The 22197-nt window shown below is 44.2% G+C and overlaps 1 protein-coding gene across 1 annotated transcript in view; it reads left to right on the plus strand.

The window, feature by feature from the left end:
- LOC129356389 (xylosyl- and glucuronyltransferase LARGE2s-like) overlaps positions 1–19572 on the plus strand; it is a 42862-nt gene extending 23290 nt beyond the window's left edge. The window contains 16 exon segments of the mRNA XM_055025981.1: positions 6254–6449; positions 9349–9375; positions 9378–9413; positions 9416–9633; positions 9762–9844; positions 9957–10080; positions 11322–11493; positions 12366–12470; positions 12554–12666; positions 13163–13288; positions 13784–13939; positions 14996–15159; positions 15839–16117; positions 16672–16818; positions 16909–17104; positions 17579–19572. Coding sequence (XP_054881956.1) covers positions 6350–6449; positions 9349–9375; positions 9378–9413; positions 9416–9633; positions 9762–9844; positions 9957–10080; positions 11322–11493; positions 12366–12470; positions 12554–12666; positions 13163–13288; positions 13784–13939; positions 14996–15159; positions 15839–16117; positions 16672–16818; positions 16909–17104; positions 17579–17776 — 2244 coding nt within the window. The 5' untranslated portion in view covers positions 6254–6349 and the 3' untranslated portion in view covers positions 17777–19572.
- The last annotated feature ends 2625 nt before the right edge of the window (positions 19573–22197 follow it).

Below are 22197 nucleotides of genomic sequence, written 5' to 3' on the forward strand. Positions count from 1 at the left end.
TATGCATTAACTGGTTTTAATTTTTAAATAAATGGTTTTCTGATGAGAAGAGCAGGTCAGAAGAGCCTGGTGGAGTTTCAGAATGTGAAGATATGAAAATTATATTAATTATAATAGAAGCAGAGAGGAGAACCGGTGAGGACTGATGTCAGGTTGATTTATTTCAATGTTTCAATATTCTTTTCATCATTTCCACACTATCAGGGTAATGGTTAAGAAAAATGAAAAGAAAAGCGCTTTATAATAAATGAGTGAAAATGTTTGCTATCAGAAACGGGTCACACAGTAAATACAGTCAAGATGTATAATAATATATACATCTGGAAATTGTTTAAATTCTCCTTCTGTATGAGAAAAACAGTTTTTAATCTTTAGTTGGTTCACAGTCTGATGCTGCTGCACTTTGCATGAATCCATGCAGGAACGTCCAGCTGCAGACAGAAACATATCAGTTGATATTTTAGTTAAATGTTTGTGGCTGAAAATGCCAGTAAAAAAAACATTTAGTCTTTTTGCCTCAGTGTTTTTCATGTTTGGTAAGTGACTGAATGAGGCTGGAAAGTGAGAAAGAGTGATCAGAGAGGAGCTGAAGGTCTGTTAGTGTAGATCAAACTGTTGCACTGATGTAGATATTTACTATTTCAAGAAGAAATAGTAAAGAGTGATACTGAAACAAGGGGCCAGATTAGAGTAACTCTTTACTGATGGCATAATTGTTGATGACATTTCTGCTCAAGCCGTTTACTGATCTGTCAGTAAATATGCGTCTCCCAGTGACAGACCCGTTCCCACGCCCTGCAGGTTTCCTGTCATATTCTGATTATTTTTGCTTTTTATTTTACAGATTATGATGAAAGCTCCACTCTGACTGACGCTCCTCATTTCTGAACTGTTGTTTTGAAAAGTTGACTTTAGGTTTCAAACACCGACCGCAGAGGAAATCAGAAACCAGTCATATCCTCCAGCTTGAGACGCAACAGATCCGGCTCTGCAAGAACCTGCTGCATCGTTTAAATGCCTTAAAACTGGATTCTAGCGCCAACAGAGCCCGGACGGGCCCATAAGAACCGTCCTGTCCTCTCAATGGACCGGTTCCTCTCAATGGACCGGTTCCTCATAGTGGACCGGTTCCTCTCAATGGACCGGTTCCTCTCAATGGACCGGTTCCTCTCAATGGACCGGTTCCTCTCAGTGGACCGGTTCCTCTCAATGGACCGGTTCCTCTCAATGGACCGGTTCCTCTCAATGGACCGGTTCCTCTCAATGGACCGGTTCCTCAGCAGAGCTTCAAGCTTTCGGCGCCGTTTCTGATGATTTTTATTCTTCGCCATGTTTTTCCTATGAAGGATGAAAACATGGAGGCATCCAGCAGAATCTGCTGCGTGGACCAAAGATCAATATAATAAAGTTCATATTGATGTTGATAAATGTTTTAAAAATCGTTTAAATGTTTGGTCATTTTTAAATGACCAAACATTTTAGAAACTGGAGTTTTTTGTTAAAGTTGTAGTTACTTTAAAATGAATGAAGAAGCATTAATATGCTGATTTAAAACAAATAAAAAGTTAAAGTCCTCTGAGGCAGAGGAAGCAGAAAGTTTCAGGTTCACTTCAGTCCACAAGTATTCATACCCCAGAAAGACCTGGGCTGGAAAAGTTTGGTTCCCTCTAAACTCTGTATTTGTTTTTACGTTTTATTTAAAAACTGGCATGAAGAAACAATTTAACAGACATTTGGGTTGCAGTAAACAAACCCTGATGTTTCCTCTGGTATTTTTATGATTTCATTGAGGAGCTCAGAGTCGGTATTGTTATCATCACATTAATAATAATCTGATTTTAAAGATAATCTCCTTTTAAAACTGAACGTTTTACCACAGGTGGATGAAATGTTGCCATTAGAGTCTGTATCTGAAAACTGAGCTGAGTTTAACTTCTGTTTACTTCCACCAATATTTTAATATCTGTAAATATCAGTTTTTGTCTTTAAACTTCAGAAACTGCCTGAAGGCTTCAGCCTCAGTTTCCACTGAACAAACCGAGTTTTAATGTTTTATTGCAGACTTATGTTGCTGCAGAAACATCTGCTGTAAATTCACAGTAAACTTTAAAAGTAGTTTGAAAACCTGGAAATAAAAGTTTGCAAAGTGTTGAAGCTGGAAAAGAGGAAGCAGGGAACGGAGGGACGTTTGGGTCGGATCCCGACCGATTCGTCTGTAAAGCTGCTATTCAGAGATTATTTCTCTGAAAGTCTTGACCCGACCCCCGGCGTGACCTCTGAACCGCTGCGGCTCTTCTCTGCTTGTCCAGCTTCGTTAGCGGCCTGCTTTTAACTCGCTTCGTCACTTTTAACTCCAGCTGCCTGTGAAATCCAGCCTGACGTCTCGATCAGATCAGATAATTAAGACCTCCTGGCAGCGCCTCCTGCTGGCAGGAGGGACGTTCTCAGAGAGTTGAAACAGGTTCTCTGTGACTGTGTGGAAACGGATCAGAATCTGATGGCAGTCAGGAGGCGGAGCTCCTCCTCAGAGTCAGGGAGGTCAACGCAGAGCCTGAGGAGTTGATTACTGCTCTGCTCTCTTATCTGCTCTAATGGAAGAAGCGTCTGCTGATTGTTCTGCTAATCAGAGCCGTCCTCTCTGTGATTAGCTCCGTGCTCAGAGAGCGGCGGCGGGAACGGCGGCGGCACCGGCTCGTAATTTCATTACTATTCCGTTCGTCACACTTCCTCTTCCCAGCCTGGAAGAGGAAGTGTGTGAGTCCATCGTCTTCACTGTGTCCCCACACACTCTCTGTTGGACTTTGACTGGACCGTTTCACGCCATTGCTCCAATGTCTGTCTTTTATGGAAGGAGGTTGAAGAAACGACCTGCTGCTCTGGTCAGACCAGACCTTGTGGCAGGGCGATGGCAGCATCATGCTGCGGGGATTCTGGCAGACGGCTGGTGGATCCAAATCACTGATTTAGTTTTTATTTATTTGCGAAAAATGATTAAATATAAATATTGGTCCGTCTGGTTGTCATACCTGAGATGGATACAAGGCCCGGCCCGGTCCGGTCTGGCAGAACTTCTGCCTCCCTGCCCACCTGGACCTTCTTCCTTTGGATTTAAACTCCGGAGAAAACAAACCCACGTCATTTTCTCCCTCTGTGTTTCAGTCGTTCCTCTGACCCGACTCGCTCTGGGTTTTCTGAGCTCTGTGTTCTGGAGTCGGTCCGGTCCAGGATCAGTGAGCAGAACCCGGCCTCTGCTGCTGCGTTTTAACTCGGCGCCCCGCGGTACCGTCCTCCGCTCTGCTCAGGTTCTGTCAGTCAGTCGTTTGGGTTTTATTGTTGTAATGAGAGGCGGGTTGTCCGGGTTCTGTCCCGACCCGGTTTATCACCTCCACCGTCTCTGCTTATTTAATCTGCTGAACAGAATCTTCCTGTTTATTATCTCTCTGGTTTATCGCTCCCTCTTCGTTTTCTGTCTGTCGTCTAATCTTTCTGCCTTCGCTCCTCTTGATCTTTGCTTTTCCGTTTATCGCCTCTCCTCCTTTCACCTCTCCTGTTCGCTGCATTTATCTCTCCGCTCCCTTTATTCCTTTTTTCTCCACTCTTTGTCCTTTTATCCTTCCAGTAATTCCCGTCACCTCTTCACCTCTTTCTCCTAATCTTTGCTCTCCATTCGTCTTCTTTTCTTGGCCGTCTCAGCAGCTTTCATGGTTCCTGACGGCATCCAGCGCATACATCAGCCTCTCTAATTAACTCATAAATCATACTTGGGAAGTTTAAATGAGCGTTGGAGGGCTTTCTGCTCTCGCTTTGAGCCACAAGACAAGCAGATATTTGTGCTGCGTTTAATGCTGCGTCACTCTGAAGGAACTCGTGTTCCTCTTGTTCTCCAGTTATCAGCTTTTCATTGAAGACAAGCCTTTCATATAAAATAACCGTGTTTAGGAACACAAGATGAACAGTTATGATGACATGTATGAAATGTTAATTAGGCCCAAATTTGCATAAACTTTGCAGAAATGTAAGAATCTAACATTTCCAATCTGTGGAGCTAATTTCTTGACATCGATCTGCACAAGTAAGAGCAGCAAAAATAATATTACTGAAGTAAAAATGAAAAGTACAGCGCAGTGAAACTACTGCTATAAGTAAGTAAAAGTATCCAGCACTACAGAGATAATTAGCAGCTTGTTTTTGTTCAGAACCAGAACAGATTAAACTATTTCTAGTTTGACCATCAAACATCCTGAAATGTTCTGACATGCGCTTAGTGTTAGCTCAGAGGCTAACGTTAGCTCAGAGGCTGACGTTAGCTCAGAGGCTGACGTTAGCTCAGAGGCTGACGTTAGCTCAGAGGCTGACGTTAGCTCAGAGGCAGACGTTAGCTCAGAGGCTAACGTTAGGTCAGAGGCTGACGTTAGCTCAGAGGCAGACGTTAGCTCAGAGGCAGACGTTAGCTCAGAGGCTGACGTTAGCTCAGAGGCTGACGTTAGCTCAGAGGCAGACGTTAGCTCAGAGGCTGACGTTAGCTCAGAGGCTGACGTTAGCTCAGAGGCAGACGTTAGCTCAGAGGCTGACGTTAGCTCAGAGGCTAACGTTAGCTCAGAGGCTAACGTTAGCTCAGAGGCTAACGTTAGCTCAGAGGTTAACGTTAGCTCAGAGGCTAACGTCTGCAGAGAACAGACTCCTGCATCGATGCAGAAGTAAAATCAGTTTGTTATTTTTCCTTTAACCTTCAACAATCTGATTTGTGATCTGAAATAATCTGCCTGACGTTCCCTGGCTTTTTACTTAAGATCTTGTTTTTGTAACTTTTCAATAATTTTCTGCATTTCAATCAATCAAATTTTATTTGTTTAGCAACATCTTACGTAATAAAAACACAAAAATCATAGAACAAAAACTGTTTTCGTTATTTTCTTCACTACTTTAAAACTCTCATCCCAACATGTTTGTATAAAATGTGTCCTAAACTCAGAAGGCTTAATCCACCATAATCTGTAATCTGTGGTTCTGTCTCAGAACCGGATCAGTACCGATCCAAGAATCCACCAGAAAACCTCAGAGGTTCAGTGAAATGTCGTTTCCTGCCGGTGCGTGTCTGCTGCCCCCGGGGATTCTGGGTAATTACAGAGGGATTAATAATCCCGCCCCCTGGTGCAGCGAGGCGGCAGGGCGAGGATTTACCTGCAGCTAAACGCTCCATCAGACGCTCAGAAAGGTCATGTGACGCTCAGTGACCTGCTCTGTGCTGCCTGCTGGTCCCCAGTTTGACCCTTGACCTCCGTGCTTCCTCTAACTTGCACATGCAAATAAACAATTTAATAATTTTTTTAATTAAGAAGATTTTATTGCCTAAGATCCTGAAATCCTGCAAATGTGGAAAACATTCTGCTGGTTATTTGGTTCACTGATTATTAATTGGATAATAATCAATAATCAGTAAAAGTTCTTAATTAGAGATTTTTACAGAATTTGAACCTTTTGAGGATAAAACTTGAAAATGTGAACAGATTTACAGAAAAAAAGAATGTTCATTTTAAATGAAAAATGTTTAATCACTGCTCTGATTAAATAATCAGTGTTTTTTCACTAAATGGTCTTTTTTGGGTCTCTAAACTCCAGTTAATGATTAATCAATCACTGAATTAGCTGACAATTATTTCTCTAACGGTTTCCTCTCTGACTCTTTTACTTTCTCTGATCCTGAATCTCAAATTTCCTTCCTAACTTTTCTTTAAACTCTGAAGTTTGTTGGTAAATCTTCTTGTTTTGGCTCAAGCGTGTAAAAGAGTTATTTAATCCCAGGGATTATTTTGAACTGGGTTAAAACCGTGTCTGATGGACATTTTATCTGTCTAACTCGGTTGGTTGAAATGAGTTTTTACAGTGTTTGTTGCAGTGAAATATTGTTTCATGTTTCTTACTGTAGTTGTTTTTTCACACTTTAGTTCATTTGTGAGTATTTTTAGTTTTGATTATGTTGACCTGGATTGTGAAACATTTTATGGGATTAATGTTGAACAATCAGCTGACTGGAGTTCCCTCCCTGCTTTTGCTGCCCATTTTGCAGGTTAGCTTAGCTTAATTGCTTGAGCGGCAAAAAATAACAGTTTCACGTCAGTTTGAAGGTTTAATAAAAAAGGATAAATCTGAATAATTTCAGCAGGTTTTAGTTTTATGAACTCAGTTCAGTTGTTGAAAATGTTCCTCATGTTTTGGTTGTTGACTCTGGTTCTGACCCGTTGTGTCTCCTCAGATGAAAGGATGCTGCAGGGAGCTGAAGACGGACTGAACCCCACCTGAACCCCCCGACCCGTCCCGTCCCGACCCGACCGACCGCCGCCGTCCCATCATGCACCTGCTGTGCCGCGGACGCCTCAAGCTGCTGGTGGCGTCTCTGACCGCCGTCGTCCTGCTCACCTGGCTCTACCTGCTGGCAGGAAACCTGGAGAGTGAGTAGGAGCGGGAAGTGGTTCTGCCGGGTCGGGTTTCTGCCGGCTCAAACCGAGACAAACTACTTAATACTTTTGTTTTTGCAAAAACTATTTCACTGAACCTGATGGCGTTCAGTGAAGATTTAGAACATTTTGTCAGATTAATAAAAAACCTTAATTTCTTCATTTTGATCAAATTATTAGTCACATTTGTGTGTTTTTGGTTCATTCCTGCTTTATTCAGTTCAGTCAAAGGGAACGCCCCTGCTCATTTGTTTTTACAGAACCCTTCTGTAGGTTCTGCCCTACTGGAACCGGTCCAGTTTCTAATCCAGCCCAGCTCAGTTTTTTTTAATCTCGCCACAAAGTTTGATTCTTCAGCTCATTTCTCGTCCTGACGCCCAGCAGAACCAACATGGCCGCCCAGCAGGCAGCATGTTGACTAGAAGCTCCAAAATTCCACAGACAGTAAACGCAGCAGTTGCAGATCACACAGATTACCCATAATGCCACAGGGGAATCTGTGTGTTCAGAGCCAGAATTAAAGATGCACGTCTGCATTTTCTTTACGTCAATATAAAGCAGTAAAATATGATGAAAATGAAAAGTGGAGCAGCAGCTTCACTCCCTGTGGGGAGCAAACTGAATGTGGCGTTCTTCCTCCCTCAGACGGGGGAGTGAACATTCCCATCATGCCTCAGGATCAGGAGGGAGGGAGAGGAAAACGGCAAGTTGTGAAGAAGAGATGGAGGATGATGATGATGAAGGGAAACGATCAATTCAGTCCAAGTCAATAACTTCATTTTAATAATGAATAATATTCGTTATCAAGTCATTGACTTTACAGCAATCAGTCATATTGATCATGCATGAGGCGACAGTGGAGAGGAAGAGCTTCCCTTTAACAGGAAGCTGGATCCATCATCCATTATTCATAAATTCATAATCATTTTTACTTAAAATTTGACAATTTTGTAAAAATGTTTTCAGCATAAAAACTGGATCTTGTGTTCTAGAACAATGAAAGCGATCTTTGGAAGCAGGCTGTGTGTGTGTGTGTGTGTGTGTGTGTGTGTGTGTGTGTGTGTGTGTGTGTGTGTGTGTGTGTGTGTGTGTGTGTGTGTGTGTGTGTGTGTGTGGACGTACTGAGCCGCTGCCAGAGTTAAGTCTCACCAGGAATCAGGAGTTTTACATGTTGCCTGTCGGCCGATGCTGTTTTTACGGGATGTGACTATTACCTGGAACGCAGTGATTAACACCCGGTTCTGAACGCTGCCGTCGGTTATTATGATTATATTCCATATGCGAGAGGAAACGCGGCATCACGCAGAGCGAAACATGTGATTCACTGAGCGGCGATAAGCGGACTGGACAAACAGGAGAGGACGCAACGTTGGCAGATGCTGCACACATTTCCATTTCTGAAGCGCTGCAGTCGGCTCCCAAGAGCAATTTGCATTTCTGTCCTTTTGGCAGAAAAACAGCCTAAGTGAATATAAACTGGCTCCTAACAGACATGCAGTTCAGAATCGTCCTGATTCTGGTTATATTTGAGTTATTCTCCTTGACTAAACTCAGCTTTTAGCAGTTTAAATGTAAGAAAAATGAATCTTCTTCTGCTGAAAGGCAGAAAAATTGTTGTAAAATCAATTAAAACCTATATTTAAGGAACATTTTCCCCAGAAAGCCTTTGGTAGGTAATGTGGAAACTACCTGAAAGGGTAGAGCTTTAAAGCTGCAGTAGGTAACTTTTATTAACATATTTGCTTTTAAAAAACTGTTTTGACAGTATAGTATGAGACAATGTGTGAAAAAATCGATTTCCAAACAAAGCCAGAGGGAGGGACTTAGTGCTGTCAATCACGCTGTGGTTCTCTATCGCTCTGCTGAGTCAACCAAACCCTTAGAGCAACCTGTTCCCCTCCTGGCCTGTGGGGGCGCTAGACCAAGAACCACTGAAGGAAATGACATGAAAACGCAAAAAGAAGACAAATCTCAACTTCTGTCTTCAAGAAGTGCAAAGAAAACTTCTTCTGCTGTTTCTATTCTGTCTTTGCTAAAACGTCCTGTTTCCCCTCTCAGCTCCACATATGTTTGTTTTGGTTGTATTTACCCAGAAAGCCCTGCGCTGTATTCCACTTCCTGCTTTTGGTGTCCGATCTGCAGCAGAGTTCACTTCAACCGAACCAGGACCGAGGTCTGAATCAGTCATTCGCTTCGTTTCCTGTCAGCATTTCGCCGTTAGCTTCGCTAATCCTGGTTGTTTCCTCTCAAGTTTACGAGCTCAATGTTTTTAATCTGAATGGGTTTTAAAACCTGATCAAATCATTCTGGTTTAATGTTCTCAGTCCTGCCGACTCGTCATCTTTAGACCTTCAGACTCTTTTAAACTGTTTGGTTTGGGAAACGATGAGGAAAGTTAGAGACGACTGGTGGAAAAACCCAAACAGGAGAAGAAGACATCAGTCCAGTTCTTTTTAACACCAGTTTGTGTGTCTTTAGGGTAAACTGCAGGTGATCCAGGCTTAAAGTTTTTCCTTCTTAGCAGCACAAAGCCTTCCTCCTGAGGAGGAGGAGGAGGAGGAGGAAGTGCGATGAGCCAATTTTGAAGTGTGAGACTCTGGAGAAGCTTTAGCTCACAGATTCACAGTCTGTTTGTGTCGCAGATGAGAAAACAACAACAATGGCGGCTCTGATGGAGACGTGATGATTGGAGCCCAAAGTTCAGCCTCACGGATTCTGGTTCTGATGTTTGGCTGCAAAATACAAGCAGACAAGAAGAAGCACTTTATGCTTCCCCTCCAGTCTGCTAACAATCAGTTGTTTTCAGTAGAGTTGATAGAAATCCAGTTTTTTAAACATTTTATCAGATCTTAGCGTCGCAGCTAAAGCCGGTTGCTGTGTCGTTCCTCCTAAGATGGCCGCTCCCTCCTCTTGGTGCCCTGCTGCCCGACACGCCCGCCGCACAAGTTCTGGAGCGAGCCGTCTGGAGTCCCGGGTCCGAGAGGTGGAGGAGGAGAACCGGCAGATCAAGCTGCAGCTCAGCCAGTCGCAGGGCGCCGCCCAGCTCTCTGACGGGAACTACGGCAACCAGCAGTGGGGCGCGTCGGCGGACACGGTGCCGGAGGACGGCGACAACACGGCGGAGGAGAAGAGCAACCACACAGACTGCTCCCGATCGCCGCTGGTCCAGAAGTGTGAGGTCAGGAAGCGTTCCTTCACGGTCGCCATGACGAATCTTTCCGATAAATCGTCCCAGGAATTATTGCGACAAGCGATAATATCGTAGTTTTGACTCCATTTTAACTCGTGTGGTTTCTGTCTCTGCAGCTGATCCATGTCGCGTGTGTTTGTGCCGGTCACAACGCCAGCAGGGACGTGGTCACGCTGGTCAAGTCCGTCCTCTTTCACAGGTGAGTCCATAGAACCGAACCGGGCCGGAACCGGGCCAGAACCTCCTCCTTTGTGGCTGGATGGATCCGTGACTAAATGATGGATGTTGGTTTGTGTTCCTTTCTCATTCAGGAGGAATCCTCTCCACTTCCATTTCATCACCGACTCGGTGGCCAGTCGGATCCTCGGCTCCCTCTTCCGGTCCTGGATGGTTCCGTCTGTTCAGATCAGCTTCTACGACGCCGAGGAGCTCAAGGTGAGGCGCCGCATCGAACCGTGTTTTCCTGTTTTACGTCTGGAGCCGGACTCAGGCTCGTTACAGGTTACAGGACACACCGTGTATCGGGCTGGTTGCAATCAGTTTCAGACTTTTGTGCATGAGATTAAAATCTGCTGCTTCTTGTTTTGTGGGTTAGAATCTGGAAAGCTTGGAGATAATGTAAAATAACATAAATGTTTTTAATTTGTCACAAAGAGAAGTTACACTGTAAAAACACAAAAGTATTTTGGTCTAGTTTCTGGTGCAAATGTCTCAGCACATTTGCAATAAGATAAACTAAGAGACATTTCAGCAAGAAACTGGAGCTTAATAATCACTAAATGTTGGCAAATTGTGATTTTTAACATGTGTAAATATCTTGATATCAGTTAAATAATCTGCCAGAGGAGCTGCTATGTTTTCTTTAAGCCTTAAAATAAACTCCTGTGTCTTGCTGATGAGGTACTTCTAAGTTAGTTTAGTCTTAATTCAAACTTTGCAATAAATCAATTAAATCACTTGATAAATTAAGATTTTTTCTCCCTTTCTGCCAAACTGATGATGCCGTCAGTCTGGAGCTTTGGCCTTTTTATGAACAACAGTTTAGTTTATACAAACTTCATAATTGATTTTGTTTATTTTTATTGTTTCTGTATTTTGGACATTTTAAATGTCTTCTAGTTCTAGTTTTAAATACATGAGAGTTTAAAGTTTATTGAATGGCCGTCATCTTTCTCCTGCTGTCCATCACAATAAGCTGTGGTTCAGTTCGTCTCCATGTCACAGATCAGAGTGAGTTGTAACATGCTGTGTTTTTACAGTGTAGCTGTAAAAACTTAAAGCCGTCAGAACGAGGCTGACCAGGAAACACTCGGTTTGATGCTGATGGATGCGGTCTGAGTGGAATAAAGAGGATCAGGCATGAATCGGTGTTTGTGTTTCACGTTCTCCTCCCGCGCCGCCGCCGCGCCCAACAGTCGGCTCTTTGTGCCGTCGCCCTGCCGACCTGCAGCCGCTCCTCACTCTCCATTAAGTGGAGGGAAATGGCGGCGACTGTAAGCCGATTATGTTTGCAGATGATGCACTTACGCAGATCCAATTACTCTGAATTGAGAGAATTAATTAAAGGACACTGTTTGCAGATGGATGTTTAGTGTTTGCCAGAAAACTGCTGAAAGCGTCTTTGTGCGAAGCGACCAATCAGAGCAGAGATGATCTCCTTCTGCATGTCGTTTCAGTCCGAAGTCTCCTGGATCCCCAACAAGCATTACTCAGGTATTTACGGCTTGATGAAGCTGACGCTGACCAAAGCTTTGCCGGCCGACCTGGCCAAGGTCATCGTCCTGGATACGGACATCACCTTCGCCACCGACATCGCCGAGCTGTGGGGCATCTTCAAGAAGTTCACCGGTGAGAGCGGAATAAAACCTGCTCACTTCCTGTTCAGAACGTTTACAATCTGCGTAAAAAGACAGGTGATATGGAGCTCAATTAGTGTCAAAAACTTTACTTATAAATGCATCAACATTCAGATACAAAAACACAAAGTCTTAAAGTCTTTTGGTCTAATTTCTAGTTCATATGTTGATACTCTTGAAATGAGACAAAGTAACTTTTCAGCAGGATATAATCTGATAATATCCAGATTATCCACAGATAATCTGTCAGTGGAAGTTTTTCATCAGTCTTAAGGAATCATTTGCTTAAAACAAATCTAAGCAAATAAAAAGCAAATCTTACTGAAAAGTCACTTTTAAGTTATTTCAAGCGTACGTAAAATATTTACAAACTACAGCAAAATTACTTTGTAAGATTTTTGTTTTTCCAGTGTCAGCAGTTTCTCAAATGTACAATTATAATTATAATGCTGCGTTCAAGGCAGAGGAAAAGCTGGGATATCTGAGCATCACCATATTTCAGCCGATCTGATGTTCAGTTTTTACGTCAGTCTGGTTTACCTTTCAGAAGATCCTCCTGACCTTTGACCTTTAACATGCTAGCTGATCTGGGCTGAAAACGGCTGCTGCTCTGTAACAGAAAATAAAATGTTTACATCCAGGATGTAAACAGTTTCAGAGCCGATCACTTTCTGCTCTCCCTGATTGATCAGCAGCAGCTCATTTTTTCCTTGTTGTTCAGCTGATTACTGGGGATTTGACTAGGCCAGCCTCCATCTCAACATGATTAAGGCGAGAAGTTGACTTGATAAAAATCAACTTCCTGTAAATTTCCTCAGGCTGGTTCTTGAAACAGAAGAGCTGAAGTTTTTCTTCTGTTTCCAGATAAGCAGGTGATCGGTCTGGTGGAGAACCAGAGCGACTGGTACCTGGGCAACCTGTGGAAGAACCACAAGCCCTGGCCGGCGCTGGGGCGGGGCTTCAACACGGGTAGGCAGCGGTTTGGCTTCCTGTATGTTGGGTGACGGTTTCAGCTCCTGGTTTCATTTCCTCATCCTCTGCTGCCGCTGCAGGCGTCATCCTGCTCTACCTGGAGCGGCTCCGCAGAATCAGCTGGGAACAGATGTGGCGCCTGACGGCGGAGCGGGAGCTGATGAGCATGCTCAGTACGTCGCTGGCGGACCAGGTGAGGCGACCTCCGGATCAGAATATTCAGCTGGAACCAGTCTGATGTTTTTATCAGAGCATTATTTTCTCTGTAAAGCAGCAATGACCCAGAACGGCTCTGCTCTGGCAGCAGGAGCGAGTAGCTGACACTGTGTGTGTGTGTGTGTGTGTGTGTGTGTGTGTGTGTGTGTGTGTGTGTGTGTGTGTGTGTGTGTGTGTGTGTATTAATGTGTGTGTGTGTGTGTATTAATGTGTGTGTGTGTGTGTATTAATGTGTGTGTGTGTGTGTGTATTAATGTGTGTGTGTGTGTGTGTGTATTAATGTGTGTGTGTGTGTGTATTAATGTGTGTGTGTGTGTGTGTGTATTAATGTGTGTGTGTGTGTGTGTGTGTATTAATGTGTGTGTGTGTGTGTGTATTAATGTGTGTGTGTGTGTGTATTAATGTGTGTGTGTGTGTGTGTGTATTAATGTGTGTGTGTGTGTGTGTGTATTAATGTGTGTGTGTGTGTGTAGGACATATTCAACGCCTTCATCAAGCAGAACCCGGTCCTGGTGCACCAGCTGCCCTGCTTCTGGAACGTCCAGCTGTCGGATCACACTCGCTCTGAGCAATGCTACACCGAGGTGTCCGACCTCAAGGTACAGAACCGGACCGACTGAAACCGACCCAGACCGAACCGACCCAGACCGAACCGACCCAGACCGAACCGAACCGGTCCTCTGGTTGGACTCAGTGACGCTGTGCAGGAAGAACACACAGTCGGCTGTAATTAACATAAAACATTTAGGATAAAAAACTGTTTGTCATAAAATACATTTGACCAAAACTTCCTATTTTGAACTAAAACTTTGTAGTTTTAATAAAATGCAGTTATTGCATTTTATTCAATTAAATGTTTATCTTCTTATTTAAAAATTAACTCTATTTTCGTTTTTGCATTTTTTTTTAAATTTCTAATATTGGTTAAATTAAAAATCAATCAAACTGCCAATTTTTTTATCAGATTAATCGTCAGAAAACTAAATAGAATAACCAGTTAGTAAAATAATTGTTAGCTGCAGCTTGAGCTGATATTTAGTGTTTCTTTATTCCAGTGTGAGAACCGACCTGTTGCTGTTGTCGCCGTGTTGCAGGTGATCCACTGGAACTCTCCCAAGAAACTGAGAGTGAAGAACAAACATGTGGAGTTTTTCAGGAACCTCTACCTGACCTTCCTGGAGTACGACGGCAACCTGCTGCGGAGGGAGCTGTTCGGCTGCCCGAGCCAGGCCAGCGCGGAGAGCGTCCGGGTACACACACACACACACACACATTAATACACACACACACATATTAATACACACACACACACATATTAATACACACACACACACACACACACACACATTAATACACACACACACACACACACACACACATATTAATACACACACACACACACACATTAATACACACACACATTAATACACACACACACACACACACACATTAATACACACACACATATTAATACACACATTAATACACACACACACACACACACATTAATACACACATTAATACACACACACACACACACATTAATACACACACACACATTAATACACACACACACACACACACATTAATACACACATTAATACACACACACACACATTAATACACACATTAATACACACATTAATACACACACACACACATATTAATACACATATTAATACACACATTAATACACACACACACACATATTAATACACACACACACACATTAATACACACACACACACATTAATACACATATTAATACACACATTAATACACACACACACACACATTAATACACATATTAATACACACATTAATACACACACACACACATATTAATACCACACACACACATTAATACACACACACACATTAATACACACACACATATTAATACACACATTAACACACACACACACACACATATTAATACACACATATTAATACACACATTAATACACACACACACACATTAATACACACACACATATTAATACACACATTAATACACACACACACACACACATATTAATACACACATTAACACACACACACACACATTAATACACACATTAATACACACACACACACATTAATACACACACACACATTAATACACACACACACACATTAACACACACACACACATATTAATACACACATTAATACACACACACACATAAATACAGAAGCTCATCACGTCTCAATAATCCATCCTAACATAAAAACTAATCACCTTTCATTTGTTTGAGCATAAAAACAGCAAAGAGTCTGTTAGAAGCTGTAGTTCCTCTCCTCAGCTGCAGGCGGCGCTGGAGGAGCTGGACGAAGACGATCAGTGCTACGACTTCCGGCGTGAACGGCTGACGGTGCACCGGGTCCACCTGTACTTCCTGCAGTACGACTACACGCCGGCGGAGGACGACACGGACGTCACGCTGGTGGCTCAGCTGTCCATGGACAGGTGGGGGACGGAAAACTCAGATAAAATCATCGCTTTTTGTTTTTGGCATTTTGTCTGCTAAAATTAACCACAGAGGAAAGAACAAGACGGGGCCAGAGCAGAACCCAGAGGAACTCCTTATGTCTCCATGATGAGTCAAACTGAATGGCAGCCATGTTGCGAACATGAATAATAATGTCTCTTATCTGCAGATTATGGAGGGCTAAAAGGGACAAAATTAAATAAACAAATACTTTCAAAATAAAATATTTATTAACATGAAATAACTATATGTCTCATTAAATATTAAAAATAATTTATTTAATGAACAGCTGATTTATTAAATATAACTCCACCTACTTTCGCCCCCAATTGATTTATTTTTGTTTTTGCTGCTGTATGTATTTTATTTGTATTATTATTATTATTTCTTGGTATTTTACTGCACATGTAATTTTTTTACTCAAACTTCATTTTATTTCTTGCTGTCATTGTACTTGTTGTGAAGCTCAGACCTTGTAAATGTTTCATATAAATAACTTTTTACTTGAATAACAAAGTTCACAAATTAACCATCTATGAACTCAGTTATTTATTTATGACTCATTAGTGATGTCTTTATCCATTGAGTTTAGTCCCTTCCAGCCCTCCGTAGTGTTTGCTTCCTGCTGCTCTAAGCTCTTCCTCTTGTGTCCGCCAGGCTGCAGATGCTGGAGGCCATCTGTAAGCACTGGGAGGGCCCCATCAGCCTGGCGCTCTACATGTCCGACGCCGAGGCGCAGCAGTTCCTGCGCTACGCTCAGGCCTCCGAGGTCCTCAAGAACCGCAAGAACGTCGGCTACCACATCGTCTATAAGGAAGGCCAGTTCTACCCGGTCAACCTGGTGAGGAACGTGGCCCTGAAGAACGCCAACACGCCCTACGTCTTCCTGACGGACGTGGACTTCCTGCCGATGTACGGTCTCTACGACTACCTCAGGTGAGACCAGCCGACCTGCAGGTTTGGGTACCAAACATTTCGTTGCTCCTGGTGTCCAGAGAGCAGCCAGTGGTGGGCGACGCTAAATAAAAGGATATGCGTGCTAATGTAAAACATTAGCTTTGCTAATGCTAATGAGCTACATAATATTTAACTGAAAGCTATGCTAAAGTGCTAAACCAACATCATACATATTGGAAGCTAATGCTAACACTCTGAGCTAACTTGGCGTTTAGTGGATGCTAACCTGCTAACAAACATGATATTTAGTGGAAACTTATGCTAATTTGTTACCCGACACTAAAGCTAAACCAACATGGTATTTAGCAGAAGCTAATGCTAAAGTGCTTAACTAGCTGCTAACCAATTGCTACTGCTACATATTTAATGCAATAAAATGCCAGTCAGATTTTTTTCCTCTCACAGTTGACCTTTGACCTCTCCATTCTTTGTCATTAAGAAATCTGCGGAGTGTTAAATTCTCCAGCTGTTTCTCAGCCAAAACGTGTCGTGGAACTGAAACCCGAAGCTCTGAAATGTTTTGGGTCTTTCAGGAAGTCGATCGTCCAGCTGGACGTGGCTCACACCAAGAAGGCTCTGGTGGTGCCGGCCTTCGAGACGCTGCGCTACCGTCTCTCCTTCCCCAAATCCAAAGCCGAGCTCCTCTCCATGCTGGACATGGGGACTCTCTACACCTTCAGGTACCAGAACCAGAACCTTCCAGAGGAGCAGAGCACCAGCTAGCAGCGCCCAGCTAACAGCGCCCAGCTAACAGCGCCCCCTGTCTGCAGGTACCACGTGTGGCCGAAGGGTCACGCTCCCACCAACTATGCTAAGTGGCGAACGGCGACCACGCCCTACAAGGTGGAGTGGGAGTCGGACTTCGAGCCGTACGTGGTGGTGAGGCGGGACTGCCCCGAGTACGACCAGCGCTTCGTGGGCTTCGGCTGGAACAAGGTGTCCCACATCATGGAGCTGGACGCTCAGGTGCGCCACCGCCTGGAACCAAACGGGACTGACCTCAGTAAACAATGGAGTCCAGAGGAAAACGGATCATTATGGACGAGCGCTCACTTTTACTTTTAGCAGGTTTTTCATGTGACAAACATTTTGATGTTCAGTTTAAAGTATTTTTCAAATGGATGTGGGAGAAGTTTTTATTTCTTCTCAAACAAAAGTTTTGCTAAACCAACAGAAGCTAATGCTAAAGCGCTAAACGACCACAATAATTAGCCAAAGCTAATGCTAATGCTAAATCACTAAAGCACATGGTGAGATTAGATGAAATGTTGACTTCCGGCTACTGATTCTTGTTTCCTCTGTTTACATCATAATTTCATGCATTGTGTAGTGAAAGCTAAGCCCAGTGGAACTGGGACAGAAATGTTGGAACGATAAATCAGGTTTCCCAGAATCCTGCAGGTAAACATCCTGAGCTTTGACTCCTGTTTTTTGCTGCAGGAGTTCGACCTCATGGTCCTTCCCAACGCCTTCATGATCCACATGCCGCACGCTCCCAGCTTCGACATCTCCAAGTTTCGCTCCAGCTCCAGCTACCGCAACTGTCTGAACACGCTGAAGGACGAGTTCCACCAGGATCTGTCCAGGAAGTACGGCGCCGCCGCCCTCAAGTACCTGACGGCCCAGAGGAACATGTGAGCTCCAGACGCAGCGCTGAGGCCCGGGACGCGGCGGCCCGGAGCGCCGGGCGGCGCCTCTGCTGGAACCGTGAAGCTCTACGGCCCCTCGGAGAGCGGCGGCGGCGAAGGCCCGGAAAACAGGAACCATAACGGTTTTCACTTTGTTCTGACAATCAGGGCTTTTCCCACTGGGAACCAGTCCGGACCCGGTGCTCCGGGTCGGGGGAAACCAGTCGAACTGGAGAACGATTCAAGCCTTATCAACTTCACGACATTTACAAAGATATTTAATAACTTGTTTTTTTTTTAAGGCATAAATCTGAACCAATGATAGCAAAACATTTGCATTTACAGAATTTTGATTACGGCTTTATATTCCTGGACGGGTTTAAGGGAAAAGAACCCGACGGTTTCCGGATCAGAACACGTTTCCGATGGTGCTTTAATTGTGTGCGCGATCCGGCGCCGCGGCGACGCCACTCGGAGTCACGCCTGCTTCGTCCTGCATGTAAAGCGCTGCACCAGGTTCTCATCTCATCGCTCGGGTTTCACAGCAGCAAAGAAGTTCTGACCGGACCGACCGGGACCAACAGGAAGCTGGACTTTACGTCTGAGTCACTGGATGTCTGCGCCGCCTGCTGACCGCTTTCACTCGTCATCCAGCTGGAATGAACTCATTCTTCCTGCTGCTGCCGCAAAACTCTTCAGATTCTGTGTTTTTTAGACCCAAACACTGAAAAACCAAAACCTGACAGAGTAACTGGGCGGGTTTCTGGTCCAAATGTCCCGGGACGCGTCAGCAGAGGCTGCTTTCAATAAAAAAGTTTCATGAACAAGTTTTTGTTGCAGTGGCAAATAAATTAGTTTAAAATGGAACAAGATGGCCGCCGTGGGCGTGATGACATCACTGAACGATGGAAACCCAAGGACGGCATTGTGGGAAAAAAATTATAAAAAATCAAATCCAGTTAAAGCCCAGTCCTGAATTCAGTTAAGGTCAGAGGTCATGATTCAACAAGGACAGAGAGACTGGTCAAAGATGGCCGCCGCGGGAGGGATCAGAACCGGCGCTGACCCGGCTCAGATCCCCTGATGCTCTCCACGGTGGTGGCAGTATAATGCTCTGGGATAATAGTCACCAACGTTTTAGCTCCTCTGATTGGCTAAAAAGAATATAAAAAAAAACATTTTATGAAAGTTAATGAAATGTTTCTGAAAACATTCATTTTGTCTTTGATCCGAAACTTTAAACCAAAACAGAAAATAAATGGAAACGTTGAGGTCCCACCTGATCGCCTGGCGACAAAGTAGAAACCATTCCAATCCATAATCTATAATCAATCACAATCGAAGGAGCAAAAAATGAAGGAGCAGCAGGAAAAACATCTTAATTCCAGCTGGATTTCCTGTTTTCATTTCAGTTTTTATCAAAGTTTCAGATTTTCTCCTCTGGACTTTGGTTTATTTTATTTTTTTTTATTTAATTTCTATTTTTTAATCTTTGTCCCGTTTTGAACTCTGTGTTTTCACGCCGCCGCCATGTTGAGGGAAGTGACGGCGCTGCGTCGCCCCGGCGGAGGAAACGTCCCGGTACCAAACGTCGGCCGCCATGGAGGCGTGGCGGCTCCGCCCACGCCGCCTCCGCCCTCTTGTTGTTGATTGTGGTAAATGCTAGTGCCTTTTGCTGTATTGTGAAACTGGATATTGATTGTACAGTCGTACGGACGGCGCGGCCTGGGACCGACAGGCTCTATTTATTATTGTTGACTGAAATCAATCATATTTTTCTATGTAAGTGCTTTAAATAAATTTGCCCTTTTCTAAATACTCCGCCTGCTGCGCGTTTTGTCCTCAGGAAAAACTCATGTTACTCCTGGATTGGCCTGTGAAATCATCCCTGCTCCTCGCTGTGCGGCCTGGATGTCGGGATCCAGCGGTTCTGTTTATTGGAGCCCCGGCGGCCCGGAGCCCCGGGCGGGCCGGGCGGCTCGGGCGGCTCGTCCATGTGTGTAATTGGTCCAGGAAGAAAGTTTTAATAGAAACGACATTGTTTTGGAGGAATGGGTCCCCTGGCTCCTCCTGCTGTTTAAATGCAAATCACTGAGAAATAATTGGAGGAAGAGTTTCTGAGCTTCAGTCACACAGGAAACAGAAACAGGAAGAAATTCTGCAGATGAATCAGTCAAATCAGTAATTATAGGGAGAAACGAGCTTCTCGGTAATCTACCGGCTCTGTGTGTTTTATTTCTGTTTTTTCTGCAATATTTGGTTGATCAATTTCTGTAATTAATTATAATAACACAGTTTGCATCAAAGAGAATTTTATTTTCTGGAGGTGGAAGAAAAATTGGTTTTCAAACCTTTTCATGTTGAACAAACATTCAAAATCTGACGGATCAAAACATTAATATCAGGAAATATTTTTCTATTTTCAGCAAACAAATAATTCAGCACTAAGCTAAGCATTGATCACTTCTGTACGGTGGCCCAGAAGGTCAGCTAGCCACGACAAAGCTATGCTAAAATGGACGTGATGGAAGCTAAAGCTAATGTTGCTAGCACAGCAGCATCGCTAGTGGTTCCTGCTGCAGTTGCTTTGCATCTCATTGTCCCTTCTGGGCCACCGTACATTTGAAATGACAGCTCCCATCTGTTCTTCCAGATTGATTCATATTTTCCTGTTTGAGGCGTTTAATGTTTGTTGTTCCCTTTTCTTCTGGACGTTGTGCAGAACGACGTCCTGCAAGGATTTTTGATCTTTTGACCATTGTCATGACGCGTAACCATCACAACAAATGTTGTAATGACTGAGAGTTGCTGATTAGCTCAAGTGATGCCTGAACTTTGACCCCAGATCTCAGATGTTACTGCAGAACGTCGATTCAGTCAGAGGTTCTTCAGATCTGTTGCAGCACTGACTGGAGGAGCTGCAGGGTTCTTCAGGGTTCTTACTTGGACTATATGAGTTTCCACATCAGATTTCCCTTTGGGATAATTAAAGTATTTCAATTATTGATATTTATCTACTAAAATAAAAGCCCTGTTTCCATTGAACCTTTTTCTCTAACTCCAGCCGTCCAGGTCTGACAGAGATCATCGTTCATGTTTTATTATTTCCTGTAGATTCAGGAGATTCGGGACCGACTGGCGGTTCCTCTCCGGAGGTCCAGAGCAGCGCGTCCCGCCTCCAGATCCGGGTTCACAGCAGGAGGTCGTCAGTCCGATGGAAACGCAGAGAAACATTATTTATCTGTTTCATTAGCAGAATGAATCTGGTGGGACAGTTCAGACACTAATTGAGAAAACGTCGTTAAAAATTCAGAGCTAATTATTTTCGTGCCTGGAGTGTTTTTCTGTCAGAATGAAGAGCTGCATGTTGGTCAGTGATCTGTTTCTGTCCCTGGTGTGAGACTTTGTGTTTTCTCATGGAATAATGATCAATCTGGCAGATTTATCATTTCAGAAGCTTTTGTTGGCTTGCAGAGACTGTGGTGAGATTAATAGAGCCATTTGTTTTCTGCTGATTAAAAACAAGATTTCTATTCTTTTGGTGCAACTGCTTTGTCCTGACTGGAATTCAAATCTTGAAGGATCCTGGTTGGATCCAACCGTTAGCTGTGCACATTAGCATGGATGGTGACCGTTAGCTGTGCACGTTAGCGTGGATGGTGACCGTTAGCTGTGCACGTTAGCATGGATGGTGACCGTTAGCTGTACACGTTAGCATGGATGGTGACCATTAGCTGTGCGCGTTAGCGTGGATGGTGACCGTTAGCTGTGCACGTTAGCATGGATGGTGACCGTTAGCTGTGCACGTTAGCGTGGATGGTGACCGTTAGCTGTGCACGTTAGCATGGATGGTGATGGTTAGCTGTGCGCGTTAGCGTGGATGGTGACCGTTAGCTGTGCACGTTAGCATGGATGGTGACCGTTAGCTGTGCACGTTAGCATAGATGGTGACCGTTAGCTGTGCGCGTTAGCGTGGATGGTGACCGTTAGCTGTGCGCGTTAGCGTGGATGGTGACCGTTAGCTGTGCGCGTTAGCGTGGATGGTGACCGTTAGCTGTGCGCGTTAGCGTGGATGGTGACCGTTAGCTGTGCGCGTTAGCATGGATGGTGACGGTTAGCTGTGCGCGTTAGCGTGGATGGTGACCGTTAGCTGTGCGCGTTAGCATGGATGTTGACGGTTAGCTGTGCGCGTTAGCGTGGATGGTGACCGTTAGCTGTGCGCGTTAGCGTGGATGGTGACCGTTAGCTGTGCGCGTTAGCGTGGATGGTGACCGTTAGCTGTGCGCGTTAGCGTGGATGGTGACCGTTAGCTGTGCGCGTTAGCGTGGATGGTGACCGTTAGCTGTGCGCGTTAGCGTGGATGGTGACCGTTAGCTGTGCGCGTTAGCGTGGATGGTGATGGTTAGCTGTGCGCGTTAGCATGGATGGTGA

This window comes from Poeciliopsis prolifica, unplaced genomic scaffold, assembly GCF_027474105.1.
Source record: "Poeciliopsis prolifica strain line A6 unplaced genomic scaffold, Auburn_PproV2 SCAFFOLD169, whole genome shotgun sequence".
Lineage (NCBI taxonomy): Eukaryota > Metazoa > Chordata > Actinopteri > Cyprinodontiformes > Poeciliidae > Poeciliopsis > Poeciliopsis prolifica.